The sequence below is a fragment of the Podarcis raffonei genome, chromosome 11 (assembly GCF_027172205.1).
Source record: "Podarcis raffonei isolate rPodRaf1 chromosome 11, rPodRaf1.pri, whole genome shotgun sequence".
NCBI lineage: Eukaryota > Metazoa > Chordata > Lepidosauria > Squamata > Lacertidae > Podarcis > Podarcis raffonei.
The window spans coordinates 59,853,942-59,872,451 of NC_070612.1; the positions used below are offsets into that span (position 1 = coordinate 59,853,942).

An 18,510-nucleotide genomic window follows, 5' to 3' on the forward strand; every position below is an offset into this window, starting at 1 on the left:
TAATCTCAAGTGATCTGAAACATGGGGTTATATCCTGTCTTGGTCATACTAGCAGTAGACCCATTGAAGTTAATAGACATGATTAACTTAAGTCCCTTAATTTCCGTGGTTTTACTCCGAGAAGAACTTAACTTGGATACAAACTGCAGGAGGGAAGAATGATTTCCACATGCCCCTTCCTCTAAATGCCCCATGCAGTTTCATGGACTAGCTAGCAGAGCAGTAGTCTTCAGCATTTTTGAGCACCTGCCTTTAATCCAGGCATAGGCAAACTCAGCCCTCCAGATGTTTTGGGACTATAACTCCCATCATCCCTAGCTAACAGGATCAGTGGTCAGGGATGATGGGAGTTGTAGTTCCAAAACATCTGGAGGGCCAAGTTTCCCTATGCCTGCTTTAATCCAAACATGCATTGGGGAAGCCAACTCTTTTCCTTTCTTTCATATATTTGTCTGGTGCTACTGTTGTGACCGACCTTAGATCAGGCCACAATCTGAAAGTGGGACCCAACCCAGTTGAAGACTGGGCTGCTTGTTAATCTATATTTCTCTATTGCTTTGTAAATCTCTATTTCTGGTACCCTGTGCCTCTGTGAAGGTGCTGTGGAGCTCCTGTTGAATGGCCCATACACTGCCGCCACCCTACAGAAGCCTTTAACTGGTGGCGTTGCCATTCACTGAAGATTAAGGATGTCTTTGTTTTCCCAGCTGACCGTAGTTAAAAAACTTCTCTGTTTCCAAAATGGCTCTGGGGCTGGTGGTAGCAGTTGCCAATGTGTGCTTTTAATTTCAGATCTCATTCAGCCTTTTTGTATATAAGCATTCAGGTGAGTGCCCGCTGTCGCCTCTAATTTAAAAAGACCCCATCGCTTCCTTGTGACTCCTGGTGCTTCCGGAGAGGGTTGCGCTGTTGCGCTTGCCTGTGGTGTGTTTTCTCGCTCCTTGCACCTGACTGGCACAGCATAAATGTAGGCCGCCGGAGTCTGCTCTTTTGACAGTTGTAATTGGGCCAGCGAGGAACAATGAAACCATATTGTGGTTTTTGAGATCAAATAAGCTGAGCAAACTCCCGCAATTGCCGCCATATGTTTGTGACAGCAGCGGCTCTTCCTAGCTGAGCTCAGCAGGCGCAGACTGAACAGCATGGCTGGGGGGGGGGGGGAGGGGGTTGAGCCTTCAGCTTTCAACCTCCCTTCTTTCAGGCTTCTTGTTTGTTTAATCTTTGAAGCTGAAAAATCTCCAAGAACAGCAGCTGTGACGCGCTTGAGAACCAGAACAAAAGGTAGCACTGTCAGAATAGGGCCACGAAGCCGGCTTCTCAGCTCCCGAAGATAGGTTTACAAGGGCTCTGTGGAAAGGGAGGGGGCAGGGCTGTGGGGAGATGTGTATTGTGAAGTTGAGATGGTGGGGTGTAGAATAAATAAATAAAATAACATGCTCTGATGCATGCATGCCATGGGCCATTATGCAGAAACAAAACCTGTTGCTCCCCCCTGAGAAAAATCTTTAAAAGCATTTGACCCACAAAGCGGCTTAAACATGCCTGACAGCAGGTGGTAAACAAACAAACAAACAAAACTTTTATATGCCATCATCATTAAATTGGCCTGATGCTTTCCAGGTATTTTGGGCTACAGCGCACTATTGCAATTCAAAACATCTTCCAGGAACTTGGTTGGTGAAGGCTGTACATTTCAGAGCTACAAAGTGGAAGCCTCTTTTTCGAATCTCAGCTTGGCACTGAACCCCCTAAATGACCCTTATCCCTCCTGAGATTCAATCTTACATACCTAATAACTTTGACTGAATCAAGGCTGTGGTGATTTTTATGCAAGTAGGTTGTTAAAAACAAAAACAAAAAGTGTGGATTTTTTTTAAGTGAACCTACCCTATTTTTTGCTTTATAAGACTCACTTTTTCCCTCCTAAAAAGTAAGGGGAGATGTGTGTGCGTCTTATGGAGCGAATGCAGGCTGTGCAGCTATCCCAGAAGCCAGAACAGCAAGAGGGATTGCTGCTTTCACTGCACAGTGAAATACGGTATTCACACAGTCCTGCTCTGCTTGTTGAATATGTCAGGATATTTGATGGCCCTTACAAGGCCAGTCTGGAAGATAGTGTCCCCAGAAAGATGCTGTGCCCAGGAGATTGCCTGTCCACCAGTGTGTGAGGGAAGCTGCCCAGACACTTCAAATGCTTTCTCTGATTATTCAGAGCATTCAGAAAGATATCAACAGGCCCAATAACCGAGCCAAACGCCTTGGCCAGACTCTGCTGCATCCAGCCCAGGTGCCAGTTCTTTTCACATATCTCCTCAGGCCGCACTGCTGTTCTCCTTCATAATATCAGCCATGCCATCCAGGGTCATTCCCCAACGCAGTGTGTCCTTGTCAGCATTGCTCTTCTGTGGTCGACGCAGGACAAGCAAGTCAGTCTCTGCACAAAGGAGCAAATGGGAAACGGATCTGACATAAAGAAATGGCAACATTCAAAGCAACAAGTGGGCGAACATTTCAGTCTCCCACTTTGCTCACTGACCTGGCAGTTGTCAGTCTAAAACAAAGGAACTTCAAAGGGAGACCTCAGTGTGAAGTTGTTGGACTAGAATTTATCGGGGAATTTGATTCTATTTATTTAGCCTTGAATAGAGACAATGGCATCCCCTCTCGCTACAGGGGTGAGTTAACGTACTGCCATAGTGAATTGCCACTTTGCTTATCTTATATACATTTGAACGTTGCATACAATTGTCTCAGACTGGGCCTCTCGCTGTTGTTTTGCGCCACTGTTTATATCCCCTCCCCTGTTCCCATTGTGCATACATGCCAACTGAGGAGAACAGTTCATGCACCTGACAAGGTTGGCCCTAGTCCACCGAATTTTATGCCATGATAAATCTGTTAGTTTTTAAGATGACGTAAGACTGTTTTTGTTTTGTTTTTGCGGCAGCCAACTAAGACAGCTACATGTCTGGACAATTTTACGGAAGGTGCACTGAAAAATTTGCTTACCTTTCTGTAAAAATAAAATTGGGCACCCGCCCTGTGGAACGCCCTCCCACCAGGTGTCAAAGAGAAAAAACGACTACCAGACTTTTAGAAGACATCTGAAGGCAGCCAGCCCTGTTTAGGCAGCTTTTAATGTTTGACGGACTATTGTATTTTAATATTTTGTTGGAAGCTGCCCAGAGTGGCTGGGGAAACCCAGCCAGATGGGCGGGGTATAAATATTATTATTATTATTATTATTATTATTATTATTATTATTATTATTATTATGTTTTGCCATGAAAGTTGGCCTCCAAAACCACTTCAGTTTGCCCTGATTCTTCCACCACCAATTCCAATGAGTGTTTTGGTTGCAGTTCCTAGATCATATATATTGACTATCTTTAATTATCCCAACAGGAACGCCAGTGGCATCCAATGGTAGGTTATCGGTTGAGTTAAGCTAATTTTTGTTACAGCATCCTAGAAAAGCTTTTATCGTGCTGCCTTTCTTACTAACAGTGCATGGGCGTGTGCTTGCTGGTTTCTGTCCACTTCTCTAAAGTTTATTCTGCATCTAAAACCTTGCACTATATATATTCTTCACACAATTATTGGGGAGCAGAGCTGGCCCCTTTGGCCCTGGCCCTCCCCAGGCGCCTATGCATTGGGGCACACATCTGAACTGGCAAAGCCTGTGCTGAAGCAGCTGCTGGGTGTGTGGTCTTCTACACAAGGAGGCCACCCATGTGATCAGGAGAGCCATTTGCATGGAAGCCTATGAGCAAGCAGCTGCTCACCCAAAGGCTTCATAAAAGCAGGTATCTGGTCCCACACATGGATGCCTAGGAGGTGGGGCCATCAACAGAGAATCGGAGAATTCTAGAGTTGGAAGGGTCCACGAGGATCATCTAGTCCAGCCCCCTGCAGTGCAGGAATTTTGTCCAATGTGGGGCTCAAACGCACGACTCTGAGATTAAGAGTCTCCCGCTCTACCAACTAAGCCAGGGGTTGGCAACCTAAGGCCCATGGGCCACTAGCGGCCCATGGGGGTCGTTTAATTGGCCCACAAGCTGCCCCCGAACTGAGCCACCCGCTTGGTGAGTCCCTGTGCACTGTGCTAAACCGGCACAGCGTGGCGCGGGGACTTGCTTCCGCGGTGCCGGAAATTGCGCCTGTGCATGCGCAGACGCCGGCAATTGCACGCGCACAATCCAGACCACGGAGGGATCTCTGCTGGAGTGAACCGGCCCAGGCGAGGTAAACCTTGCCAACCCCTGAACTAAGCTATCCCAGCACATGCCTGGGCACAAAACCAGTATCATAGTTGGCATTTACATGGAGGAAACCGTTTTCTACCAAGTTTACATAAGCCAGTGGTGAGGAACCTCAGGCCTCGGGAGCCAGATGTGGTCCTCCAGGCCTTTCTGTTTGGCTTCCAAACTCTCCCCAGGCCACACCACTCGCAGGCCCTGCTTTGCACCCCAAAGAGTGTTTGTCTGGCTGCAATTTGCCTTTGAACTCCCATTATACCTCTTGCTTGGGTGGAAGATAGAGATGCGCCTGAGCAGAAACTAGCCTACCGTACAAAGGCAAAGAATTACATTTGTTGCTCCACCTACTTTTGCTTCTGACCTCACCTTCCCACTGGCATGTGACTCTCAGAAAGTTGTGCAGAAGTTGCCTCTGTCCCCACAGTAAAAGCATTAATTATTGTGCAGTTACACTGTTTCCAAAACATTTTGTAATATTGTTCTGAAGATATCCAAATCTCTTCTGAGTTGATGCCATTAACCAAAGAAATGCTAGCAATTTTGTAAGGGTTAAATATAATTGGTTCGTGGTAAGAAAGCCTAACCCGGGAAAACTGAATAGGAGTGCTTTTTCCTTCGCATTTCAGCAGCCATCTCTGCATGAGATATAAACTGATTATTTGTGAGAAAATCTGCATATGCTTTAATTAGTATTCTTTTCCCTCTTCCAGGCAAGAACAGGTCAGTGTTCTGTATCAGAACATCAATATCGTGGAACCACGATTAATTCAACCTTATGAGCATGTGATTAAGAACTTTATTCGAGAGATCAAGCTTCAGAGTGCAGAGATGGAAAACTTAGCCATAGCTGTAAAAAGGTAAGAGTCAAATGTTTTGTACTTCACAGTGAAACAATTACCATTTTTGTCTGCAGTACATGGTGTTGTTTAAAGTCACATGATAATGTTAATGGCAGCATTCAACTGCCAAAATTTCACTGTGAGTTGGATGAGGCTGGTGGGTGTGAGAAGTCAAAATTAGCATTGGTTGTCCTGGAGTCTCTGAGAAGCTGAATGAAATGCATAAGATATTAGAACTATAAGCCTAATATCATCATTTTTCATGCTATGTTTTTTCCTTGCCATCATGGGGTTATATCCTCAGAGTAGACCCAATGGAATTAATGGACACAACCAACTTAAGTTCATTCATTTCAGTGAGTATAATGTGGCTGGACACAACCAAAATTCCTTCCTTATGGAATCAGGATTGTAACTTAAAATAAAATGTCCTCTCAGAAGTCTGTTTTACTTTAAAGTTATACCTTTGAACACACATATGTAAAAAGGAAATAGTTATCAGTTATAGACTGTTCAAGCAGTATGACATCCAGGCCGATAGGACTGGTGAAATGTGTTTGAACTTACCATGCTAAGAGAATTTGGTTGCTTTTAATGTCAGTAATGAGAATCAGGTGACTTTAATTTGGAGTTGCCGATCTGCACTATATACATTTAAAGCAGTATCATACCACTTTAAACAGCCGCGGCTTCCTGCCTGAGAACTGCAATTCGTAAGAGGTGCTGGGAGTTGTTAGGAAACCTTCTGTTCCTCCCAAAGTACTGCGATTCCCAGAGTTTCCCGGGAAGAGGGACTGTTTGATGAATTATTCTGTAGATTGTCGCTCTGTTACTACCATAGGCAGGCATAGGCAAACTCGGCCCTCCAGATGTTTTGGGACTTCAATTCCCATCATCCCTGACCACTGGTCCTGTTAGATAGGGATGATGGGAGTTGTAGTCCCAAAACATCTGGAGGGCCAAGTTTGCCCATGCCTGATCATAGGAATCTCATACTTCAAGCACTCTTTACAAACTACAGTCCCCAGAATTCATTGGGGGAGCTGTTATTGTTTAAAGTGGAATGATGTTGCTTTGCAGATGAGACCAAGGTTCTCTTTCCCCAGATGCCTGACTTGGAACATCTTGAGCCACCGATTCAGGTTAGGGATGGAACAAACCATATATTCTCAATTTTCTTTGAAGTTTCTCAAAGATGGCCTTGTGTGAATGCTTACATTTTAGAGCACAAGATAAAGCAGCAATCCAGCTTGGTGAACTAGAAGAGGAGATGGACCAGAGAATACAGGCTGCAGAGCATAAAATCAAGAAGGAGGTGAATAGTTGATGTTTATAGCCCTAATATTTCTTTTAGAACTGGCTTCTCTGCTTAAGAAAATTAGTGAAGAGATTCTGGCTTCTGTGCCTGAGGCTTCATACATGAAACCTTTCTCTGCATTCTTTCTCCTCCCAATTTGCCATGGATGTGAAAGGTATGAAGGTCAGAGCTTTCTCCACCTCAGTTTTTGGGTGGGGAGCATTAATAAGGAAAGGGTGGCTGGGGTGGTGCTGTTTTCAGTGCCTGTGAGAAACTTTTTTTTAGGCCAGATAGAGGCTGATGTGCATTTTAATTGGAACTTTTTCTTTTCTTAAATGTACATTTTTAACTACTGGTTGTATTTATACCAGGGGTTTTCTTTTAGCTCAGTTTTTGTGTGTGTGACTTTTTTGAGGAATTGCCTGATCCACATGATGGGCAAGCAACTTGCCTGCTGTGTGGCAGCAGTCAGCATACAGAGCCCTTGAATGCGGTGGCTCTAAAAATGGCCCTAAAAGAAGAATTAGAACTAGTTGTTTTCTGACTAGTAGTAATATAGAAGTTTTAAGCTGCTGCATTTCTGTGTTTCATTCCTAAGTACCATATTTTTCGCTCTATAAGATGCACCAGACCATAAGACGCGCCTAGTTTTTGGAGGAGGAAAACAAGAAAAAAATATTCTGAATCCCAGAAGCCAGAACAGCAAGAGGGATCGCTGCGCAGCGAAAGCAGCGATCCCTCTTGCTGTTCTGGCTTCTGGGATAGCTGTGCAGCCTGCATTCGCTCCATAAGACGCACACACATTTCCCCTTACTTTTTAGGATGGGAAAAGTGCATCTTATAGAGCAAAAAATATGGTACCTCCAGACTGCACATTCAACAGAGCACAGGTTCTTTAAACTGCATGCAAGCAACTCTTCTTCCCACCCCTTTCGATTGCTTAGTTACTCATTGAAGGAGCCTCTGAGTTGTCAAAGGTTGTGTCCACAATCGAGAGGGCTATCTCAGTTGTGCCTAAGGCGCAGTTGATGAACATTGGGCTCTTCAGTTACTGCTGGACTCCAGTTCCCATCTGCATGACCAGTAGTCAGGGATGAGGGGCGTTGAAGTCCAGCAACATATGGTGGGCCACAGGTTCCCTGCCCCAAGCCTAGGGCAAGCTGGCCCAAGTTGTGACTCGCTTAGGCAATTGACCCCACCGGCCATGCACACCAAGGTGTTGATAAACCTCCTCTTTTTGCTGTCTTCCTGGAACTTGGGGGGACAGGGGAACATGGGGGGCTTGTTAAGCATCTAGTTGGGGGCCACTACCTGAGTAGCAGACTACCTTTCTCTTGTGACGTGTGTACTGTAGAAGAAATCGCAAGTTGTGCAGGCCTGCCCTAAGAGCTTGTGTGTGCGCAGCGATGGAATGGCAGGGCTGCACACCTGACCACATGTGACTTCTAAAATGTCCCTGAGGCTCTGAAGCGTTTAGCTACGCTGTTGAATTAGTAGGGGAGGCATTGAGGCTGCTCTTTGTGAAGTCCAAACCACAGCTGGTAATTCACAGCTGATCCCACAGATCTCTGAGCACTGGCCTTACCATGGACTTTGAACCCACCTTATAAATGTATCAGTATTTCCCTAAGCGCGCGCACACACAATGGAATGTCTGAGTTGATAAGCATCTTGCCAAGTATCAGTCAATTTACCACCTAGATAGAAATAGCAAGGCTGGCCTGGTGATGACTTATTTCACTTATCATTCTTTACTCTGTCCTTCATTCACTGCTGCTCGCAATTTTAAGAAGTATGACACCCCAAATGTAAATGCACTCCTTCGGTGATATTTACTTTGTGGGTTAGTACCGAAGTATAAATTTTAATGGTAACCATGTACACAGTTATTACTCATGCAGGGCTGACTTATGACACAGTCACCTTGTATTTTGTGTGCTTGCTTGTCAGTGCCATGGGATTTCCCTGCACTTCTTTTCATATTGTGGGTTGCACAAACATGTATCCATAAGCATATGTCCAACTCTCACACATGCATAGCCACGTGTAGAAACATTAAGGGTAGCCCAAAATATTTTTGTTGCACTGTTATGAGAAGAGATGCCTCCCAGACATGTGATGGTGTAAAAGTACATTGCTTAAGCCTGCCATTTGTAATTTAACAAATATCTCGTGCCTGTAGGAGAAGCGGAAAACAGAAGAGGCTCTGAATGACCTCAAGCGCCAATACGAGGCTGAAGTGGATGAGCTCCAAGTGACGATAAAAAAACTTAAAATGGTAAGTTGCACTGACTTTTGCAGTCTGGCGTTTGTGACAAATTTGTTGGGACTCGATCCTCTGATACGTTCGCTGCTATCTTTGAAGTAATTAAGGGCATATCACACTTCAGAGGATGAGCCTGGAATTTCACCTTGCTGGAAGGTTGTTTGTAAGATTGAAGTCTGTGAGTTGAAGGAGAAGAAGGGCTGCAAAGCCATGCTTTCTGAGAAAGGAAGGAACCAGTTGCTTTCAGAGTGCTTTCATAAACGATGATGTCAGGTCTCAGTAAGGGTTTCACTTCACTCAAGACTGCATCTGTGGCACCCTGTGTGTGTGTGTGTGTGTGTAGAACTGTTTGAGAATTACTGTTTTATATTATCCAAATAAATACATAAAATTATTAATGTTCACAGTTACTAAAGCAAACTTTAAATAGCCACCCACCTACTGCTTGTGATGGGTGTGAATCCTCTTTAGCTAGTCAGATGGGGAGACGTTCCTTTCATAAATGGAAAAGCAGTCAGTTCCTTGCCTTTGTAGGTTATTGGCACACCACTGTAGCTCAGAGGCAGAGTATCAGTTTTGCATGCAGAGGATTCCAGGTTCATTCCCCAGTATCTCCAGGTAGTTCTGGGAATGTCACTTGTCCTGAAACTTTGGGGAACAGCTGCCAGTCTGTGTAGACACTAAAGAAGTAGGCAGGCCAGTGATTTGACTCAGCAGAAGGCATCTTCCCATGTTCCACAAATGGGATAAAGTTGCTAAGAGCAGGCAAGCTGGCAAGGAACTGTTTTTGTGATAGTCGTTTTTGTCTTATTTTCAAGGCTGTACTGAAATGCTTTGTAGTTTGTCTGTTTTTGTTTTTTTAACCCCCCCCCACTGTACTGCTTGATCCCTTTCTACTGCTCTTCATGCATTCTAATGTGTCCATCAAAGTTATTTTGCTACATCAATCACACTGTCTTTACTGTTTCAGCTTGAAGAGCAATCTAAAAACATTCATCACAAAGAAGATTTGGTGGCATTAAAGAACAGGATACATGATCTGACCTTGGTATGAGCTGCATTATAATTTTCCTACTCGGGGTGATCATTGCGCCTGTCACGCTTCGATATGATCGGTATCTTTACCACCCATCATATTTAAGTAGCTTGTTGGGCGATGGCATTTTCTTGAAAATTGTTGAGGTTGTAAAGAAGGATGACTGGCATTTCAGAGGGAGAAGAAATTATACTGTTTAAGCTGCGTATATCATGCTTGGGTGTCATTTTCACACATTAGCAATGGAGAATGTATAGGTATTACTCTGGCTTTTCAAAGTATGAATAACTTTCTCATTTCTTTCTCACTGAAAATATTTTTGACCAGTTCTGTTCTGTGGACCCAGTTTCTTAACAAATATTGCCTCAAGCTCTTTAAGTGAGGTTGGGTTAATATTAACTGATCTGGGGCCGGCTAGAATAACTCCCGCGTAGTCACCTCTTCATATTGTAAACCTAATTGGAAAGTACATGTTGTGTTTACTTTTCATTTCATGAAATTTCCATGCTGCCATCACCATTAGCAGACATGGGAACTTATAGCAGTGACTGGAGAAACTTTCATGTCTTAGTGGCATAATATGGTATGTCTTCTCTACAGATGTTTGTGGAGGAGTCTCCATGTAGGACTGTAACATGTAGATTGGCCTTGAGGCATTTATGCACTTTAAATGGGCTATGAGTTTGCACATCAAGTATTTTCATATTATCATTTCGTAGTTAGTAGCAGTGAATATTTTATTTTCAGGTATTTTTTAACGTGCAGTACATATGTGTAATGGTTCTAGGGGTTGCTCGTGCGTAAACTGGCGCCACACCTGGCTGGGTTGCCTGAATGAACCCTTTCTGTCCGGACAGCCACTCGCCCGAGGCTGTCTCAATCGCTGGCAGAATCCGTCAGTGGGCGTTTCTTGAACTTCTTCCAGCAAAGAAGCTCTTTGACGCCTAGTCTCCTCCTACTCTCCCTGCGCGAAAGCCTTCTGCGCAAGGAGGGTGTGGGCAACGGAGGACCCCTACTCTCCCCGCTGGTCCCCGGCGAGGAGTCATGGGACCGCCTCGCCGATTCCCCCATCTGCCCCCCTTCTCCACTGGTGCTACGCTGATTTCCTTCCCCAGAAGATGTGCTGCTTCTCTCCCTCCCGGGACGCTCTCCGGAATCCCTCTGGAGCCCTCCCTCTCCCTCTGGCTCCGATGGCAGTTCCCTGACAATATGTAACAAGTGATTTTTAATCAGTAATATTGTTTTTCCCTGGTTCATTTTCAGGAAAACCAGAAACTTAAGAAAGATCTTATGGAAGCACAGACAAATATCGCTTTCCTTCAGAGCGAGTTAGATACTTTGAAAAGCGATCTTGCAGATCAGAGCTTGAGTTCAGAAAGGTAAGAGTCTTCAGTAGTCATATTTGTAGAAAATTGGTTATTTAGTTCCCTGTGTATACTCTGGTCAGTAAAGAAAAATAATTGTGCAAATTTTTGTTTTGCAGAGAACTAGAAATGATCAGAGAATACACGGAAGACAGAGATAGTCTGGAGAGGCAGATAGACATTCTACAGTAAGCTGCCAATAAATCACTTTTTATTTATGGACTTTTATACTTGAGCACCCATAATTAAATGAGAGAAAAGCAGATGTACTTGGCTGTAATGAAAAGTTTTGCTGGTTCCTTAACCTGCATTTCTGCCCTCCCATTTGATATATTAAATATTATGGCCAGACAGTCAAGCCTTTGGACTGCATTCCTTGAAGGCTGTTTGTTCACATATCAAGAAATCATTGATTTAGTTAGTTATTTAGTGGTTTTGTGGTTTTTTTTACATTTATGGGGTCTCTCAGACCTGCAGTATCTTAATTATGCCTTTTTGCTTTCAACTCAAAATCAGCTTTGGCTTTGAATTTAGCGAATTGCTGACAGGTTAATGCCTTTTATATCAGCTGCTGCATCACCTGCCAAAGGGACTTGCAAAGTTAAAAAGAACAAGCTAGACCCAGAAAAATAACAGAACAGTCAAACCCCCCCCTCCCCATTGTAGGGCCATTCAGGGAGCATTATGTGATATAGGAAAATCTCCTCCCCTACTTTGGGGTTACTGTAAGAGTCTAAATGGCATTAATGTGATTCCTTATGCTGTCTTTGATGCAATGATTTATACTGATCCATTGTGCCACTATCACAAAAGTCAAGATCACCTTATTAAACGCCCTGCTATCTGTTGGCTTTCAAAATGCCAGATTCTTCAAACTCTACAATCGAATTCTGATACCTTCTGAATGTGAATAATTTTGTTTGTCCTGGCTTGTTTTTTAGGTCAGCCAACAGGAAACTTCACGACAGCAACGATGGCTTAAGAAGCGCATTAGAGAATAGCTGGAGCATGTACAATAGATCGCTGGTAGGCAGCAACCTTGCATAAGCAATATGTTTAAATAATTGTGCAGTAATATAAATATTTGCTCTTGGTTATACCAATATAAGCCGTAAGATAGTGATGGAAATAATGTAGTCATTCTGGTTTGATGCCAAAGTAACTCACAGCGTGATCTTGTGGACTTTTACTCAAAAGCAAGTCCATCAAGTTAAATGAAGCTTAAAAAGTTAAACGAACCCCTGACCATTAGGTCCAGTCGTGGCCTACTCTGGGGATGCGGCGCTCATCTCGCTTTATTGGCCAAGGGAGCCGGCGTACAGCTTCCGGGTCATGTGGCCAGCATGACTAAGCTGCTTCTGGCAAACCAGAGCAGCACATGGAAACGCCGTTTACCTTCCTGCTGAAGCAGTACCTATTTATCTACTTGCACTTTGACGTGCTTTCGAACTGCTAGGATGCCAGGAGCAGGGACCGAGCAACGGGAGCTCACCCTGTTGTGGGGATTCGAACCACCAACTTTCTAATTGGCAAGTCCTAGGCTCTGTGGTTCAACCCACAGAGCCACCCGCGTCCCTTAAATGAAGCTTACTCCCTGGTAAATTAGGAATTATGGTTGCCACCAGAGAGTATATGTTGTTCTCTTCTGCAAAGCTAATGTACTGGAACTTTTCTCCATATAGGTTAAATTATGTTTCAGTCACATAAGGAAAAACAGGTGGGCAAAAAACAAACAAAAGCCCCTCACATAGAAATCCTTCATTTACACTATTTTGCCCCTGATTGGACCACAGAAAAGGGGCTGACTGCTGTTCAGCTAGTGTAGCTCTTGCTTTGCGTTTTATCTAGTGTCAAAGTGGGCCAGACTTCTGCTTGCAAAGCAGGATGTTACCTTCTTCTCTTCACCCCACAGCCCTCTGTGCAGCTTCAAAATCAGTTTCGGGGTGGGGGAGATTGTTGCCCTACCTGCCCAATGTTGAATACTACCCTTTGGCTCTGAACATTCCAAAATAACAAAAAAATAAATGTCCAGAATCAAGACTACCATTTGTTAGCTAAAGAGTACAGTGGTACCTTGGTTTGCGAACTTAATCCGTTCCAGAAGTCTGTTCTTAAACCAAAGCGTTCTTAAACCAAGGCGTGCTTTCCCACAGCAGCAGGGGACTCAATTTACAAATGGAACACACTCAACAGGAAGCGAAACATGTTCTTATTCCAAGGCAAAGTTTACAAACCAAAACACCTACTTCTGGGTTTGCAGCGTTAATCCAAGTTGTTCATAAACTAAGCTGTTCTTAAACCAAGGTAGCACTGTATTTTATAAGCCAGGTGTTCTGAAAAGCTTTCTTTACCTATATTTTTCAGCGTCTGACAAACACTTCTCCAGGGAATACTCTCGCCAGAAGCAGTCCCAAATGCAGCGGCGGCCAATCTCCCCAAAATCCACGATATGACAGGTAGAACTGATACAGGTGTTACTTTATTTTTTTCAGATCTTAGCAATTTAAAGGAGACCTTTCAGTCAGTGATCCTTTAAACACATGCACTTTCTGAAAATACTTTTCGCTGAAACTGATGAGACTTGGTTCTAAGCAACTGTGTTTCGGATACTGATGCTATCATTTCTTAAGTGTGGTATAGTCTAGGCCTGGAATGCCAGCAAAGCATCACAGTTGGAACAAAATTACTGTAGAGCTAAGCTTCTTCCCTCTGTATTAGTTCTGTGTTTGTGTGTAATGGGGAAGCCACTGTTCATTGGAACTTGCCCTATTTAAATCTAGGAGGACTGGGAATGCTTAATGCCTTTCTGAGACATGTAAAGAGCACAGACTCACATCCCTAATCTTCTGTTTTAAGTGATTAAAGTTGCTGGTAGATCCAGACGCATTGATTGGCTGCCTTAACCCATGCTGCTCTCTAGTGGAGTTAATGATCAGCGAGCAACAAGGGACATGCTTCTGCCAGCTGACTATTAGGAACAACTCATTTGGATTCCATCCAGAGTAAAGTTAGCACTTCTCATACACTAACTGTTCTCGGCATTTCTACCCAGATGAATAATTTTGCAAACTTGGGGTTGGCACTGCAAGAGTTTCTAGAATATCATGCGGCAGCTTCAAGGACAGTAAATGTTCATTGAACTTCAGATCAAGGTCCTTGCAACATTCTTTTCTTGAACGTGCATTGTTCCCTGTTCAGTGAAGAACTGGAATAACTCTTTCATATCTGCAGAAAGCCAAAACATTAATCAATCCTCCAGTGGTTTACCATTATTCTTTCTTTAATGTTTCCTTAGCAAAGTGTATCTCAGGGAATTTGGAAACGATCTTCCAACTCTACAATTCTGCGATTCAAAATTAGGAGACGATTAACCATGTGCATTAGATTTGAGCTAAGAGGTGATGAGGAAAGGAAAATGAAAGGGTGGTGGAAGCAGAGACTCCAAGGTAGCAGAGTGAGAACTCAAATCAATGGCCCAGCTTGAGTGATCGTGTGTGTGTGTGTCTGAGTAGGATTAGTGGGGGAAATGGAAGCAGGACTTGCAGTTGGGCTGTTCTGGAAAGGCAGAAAAATGGCATGCAGTGTGTGTCTTGTGGCTCTTGGGCACACCAATATTATTTGGCTGTAGATAAGGAACTTTGTCAACCAATGTTATGGAATGTTGTTTCTCCATTCAGGTCATACCATTCGTCCTATATGGATGAAGACTACGATTCCCTGGCCCTTTGTGACCCTATGCAGAGGACAAACTGCGAGGTTGACAGCCTGCCCGAAAGCTGCTTTGACAGTGGCTTGTCTACCTTGAGAGATTCAAATGATTATGATTCAGAAGTGGAATCTAAACACCAAAGGATTTCTCAGAGGCCACAGGGTCTGCGTGAAAGCTTTACGGGTGATGCGTCTGATACAGATGTAAGCTCCAGACTTAACTGCATTTTAAAAAGAGATAAAATTACTACTTGCTACCTGTTCAGCGAACCCAACAGTTTCATATAAGTAAAAATTAAAGCACTGGGTCTGAGTTATTACTGTGTATGCACAGACCAAAAGGAGGAGGAATCAATATGTATAAGGTGGCTGTGAGGTTTATTTTGTGGAATGTTTGCTCACACACGTCTGATTTGTGAGCACACAGAATGGTTTTTGTAGAGACCTGATTAAAATAAAATAAAATTCAAGAATGAAATGTGTGCTAATCCACAAAGGACAGCATGTTTGATATGGCAATGATCTACTCAAGGCCCACATATCAGAGAGAATGATAACCATCTATGGTAATTCGCAAAGACACCCAAAAATCAAGATTGTGGAAGCCACTTCTTAGGTATTACGCAAGCCTTCTTCATATGTTTGAAGGATACACCATATGGAAGGGGGCTGTACTGTGCCCCACCCCATAGATCAGGTAGCTCCTTGGCGCTGTGCCTCTCGCCCTCCCCTCATCTCCATTCATTGAGTATGGTTGTTTGACCAGTACTTTTCAGTACTGGCCCCGACTTGGTGGAACGCTCTGTCACAAGAGACTAGGGCCCTGCGGGACTTGACATCTTTTCGCAGGGCCTGCAAGACAGAGCTGCTCCACCTGGCCTTTGGTTTGGACTCAGTTTGACCCTTATGTTCCCCTCCCCTTATGGTTTTGATTTATGGGCTTCTATTAAAATGAGGCTGCATTTTAAATTGTATTTTAACACGTATTTTAATAAACTGGTTTTTGTTTGTTTGTTTGTTTGTCCCCCCCCTATTTTGTTTTATTGTAATTTTATTGGTGTTAGGTGCCCTGAGCCTGGCTCTGGCCAGGGAGGGCGGGGTATAAATAAAATTTATTATTATTATTATTATTTAATAATAATAATAATATATTATATTATATTGAGCAGAAAAGGCCATGCATAAGTTGCAAACCCTGGACATCAGAGGGCAGGGAGAAAATAGCCTTCCCTGCTCTGCTAATATTTTACCTCTGTGTCAGTGTTTCTCAGTCTTTTTTTAACCCTTGTCCCCTTTTAGCCAACAAAATTCCATGACCCCTTAGAACCTGGCTTCCGTAATTGTTTCATTTGGATTTTCAAAATGATTGAAATAGTGTGACTTTTAATTATTGCTACTTAACATTGTACATATTTTGGGGGAAACCCTCTCTCACACACCACCCCCTGCCTGGAATCTTTTTATGCTTGCCCCACGCTGCAATGTTTATATCCTGTCTCTGTTGAAAATGCAATGTGAAGTTATTTCCAAAAAAGAGAGACACTGCTGTGTGCTTTGATCCACTTCTGCCCTTCCTAAGGCTAATTTGAGGTCATTGTGGAAGTTGGTAACACTTGCTGGTCTCTGCAGGTCCCAGATATCCGAGATGAAGAGGTATATAGTCCTGATGACGTCGGCACCGTCTTGGACTGGAAGCCCACCCACCCAGTCAGTCGAAGCAGCTCTGGAGCATCAATAAGGAAATGTCTCCCTGTCATGTCTCCACAGGTATGTCTCCACAGGTTTCACCTGAAAGCCGTATTGACTGGGATCCAACAGATACTTTCGACCTGGGGTGGAGAAATTTTTAGCCTGAGGACTCCCCTTTTAGCTTTAGATGTATATAAGGGCTTGATCAGTGTAATATTTGACTAGTATTCCTTTAAATGGCAGGTTTCCTTCCTGTCACGCTGCTACCTCACGAAATTTAAAAACTCATGCTCGGTTTCTAAAGACATTTGCCAGGTGACATGAAGGGCAGCTGTTTAAGAAAGACAAGTTTGACACTCCATTGGATGGTTTGGAATAGACATGTGCTTCTGTCTATTGAGGATGCAAGGCGCCGTAGGAATGAGATTGTTGACTGTAGACGAGAGGCGGTTTGTACACTTCATGAAGGTCAAGCTTACGTGCGTTTGTTTGCCCTTAGTCGGACTCTCCAGACTGCAGCTCCAGATACCCAAGCTCAGAGAAAGCTTACAAGATAGTTCTTGCTGGGGATGCAGCTGTTGGAAAATCTAGCTTCCTCATGAGGCTTTGCAAAAATGAATTTCGAGGGAACACCAGCGCAACTCTAGGTATGTTTGTCGGACTTTCCCCTTCTGGGGTGTCAGCACAGATTGGAGTGATATTGTATCACTTTTGTTTCCCCCCCCCCAAATGATATTTATTAAGATTTCAAAAAAAGTTACAGAAGTAATAAGAAAATAAAAAAATATTGTATCACTTTTGAAGGAGGCTTGAGCCAAAACCCTAGGTTTAAAATATAAGCAGCAGTGGGTGTGTTCTGCTCCCAATGGACACAGTAGATATGTGTGTAATATGTAGCAGGCAGCTCCCTAATTTACCTTGCTTTTTCTTAACTAACTGCAGGCAACTTTCACTGTAAAGGCAGCGATTCAGGATGGGAGACTTTTTATTTAAGCAGCCAGGGACCTTGGGGGGTGTGGAGTTCCTGTTGGCACAATTTTGTAAGACCACTCACCGCATGGTGGGGGGCAACCTCCATTCTAATCACTGACAGGGAGTTCGACTCTGTAAATAATTTCTCTTCCTGACATGCTGCCTTTATAGTGAAAATTGGGCTCCCTGTCCCTGCAGTTAGTTAAGAAAAAACGAGATATAACGTAGCTGCCTGCTACATATGTTAGGGAATAAGAATCAGGCTCTCCTGCACCAGTTAAGGAAGAACAAAGTACACCAGGCATAGGCGAACTCGGCCCTCCAGATGTTTTGGGACTACAACTCCCATCATCCCTGACCACGGGTCCTGTTAGCTAGGGATGATGGGAGTTGTAGTCCCAAAACATCTGGAGGGCCGAGTTTGCCTATTTCTGATGTACACAGCTGCCTGCTATGTATATCTGAAGAAGTGTGCATGCACACGAAAGCTTATACCAGAACAAACTTAGTTGGTCTATAAGGTGCTACTGGACAATTTTTTTATCTTTATTTCACCTGCTATACAGTGAGGGTGTCTAATTTGACCTGGCTGCCATTATTGTGAAAGGAAGAGGCACAGTTTGGACCCTTTGTCCTATAGCAGAGAGAGAGGAGGAAAATGGCAGCCATCCAGGAGGCAACAACCACTTGAAGAAACCATGGTTGGAATGGGGATGGGGAATGAAGCCTCCCAGACTTCCACATGAATAAAGGCTTCCCCACTCTCAGCCCTGTGGGCTAATTGTATTGTGAAGGGGAAAGGCACTATTTATATACAGTGGAACCTTGGGTTACAGACGCTTCAGATTACAGACACTTGGTTAGAGACTCCGCTAACCCAGAAATAGTACCTTGGGTTAAGAACTTTACTTCAGGATGAGAACAGAAATCACGAGGCAGCAGGAGGCCCCATTAGCTAAAGTGGTACCTCAGGTTAAGAACAGTTTCAGTTTAAGAACGGACCTCCAGAATGAATTAAGTTCTTAACCAGAGGTACCACTGTACTCCGGTCCTTCTTTAACTGCTGCAAGTGGTGTGCAT

General features: G+C 43.8%; 1 protein-coding gene across 3 annotated transcripts in view; it reads left to right on the top strand.

Moving 5' to 3' along the window:
- The window catches only part of RASEF (RAS and EF-hand domain containing), a 36,216-nt gene that overhangs the window by 8,571 nt on the left and 9,135 nt on the right, over window positions 1-18,510 (top strand). The window contains exons 2-13 of one of the 3 annotated variants that reach the window (XM_053408212.1): window positions 3,406-3,426; window positions 4,970-5,116; window positions 6,323-6,413; window positions 8,578-8,673; window positions 9,632-9,709; window positions 10,961-11,076; window positions 11,181-11,249; window positions 12,003-12,087; window positions 13,426-13,517; window positions 14,739-14,973; window positions 16,399-16,536; window positions 16,958-17,105. In XM_053408212.1, coding sequence (XP_053264187.1) covers window positions 3,406-3,426; window positions 4,970-5,116; window positions 6,323-6,413; window positions 8,578-8,673; window positions 9,632-9,709; window positions 10,961-11,076; window positions 11,181-11,249; window positions 12,003-12,087; window positions 13,426-13,517; window positions 14,739-14,973; window positions 16,399-16,536; window positions 16,958-17,105 — 1,316 coding nt within the window. The remainder of the gene's footprint in view (window positions 1-3,405; window positions 3,427-4,969; window positions 5,117-6,322; window positions 6,414-8,577; window positions 8,674-9,631; window positions 9,710-10,960; window positions 11,077-11,180; window positions 11,250-12,002; window positions 12,088-13,425; window positions 13,518-14,738; window positions 14,974-16,398; window positions 16,537-16,957; window positions 17,106-18,510) is intronic. The other 2 variants (XM_053408214.1, XM_053408213.1) reach the window with 2 other exon arrangements.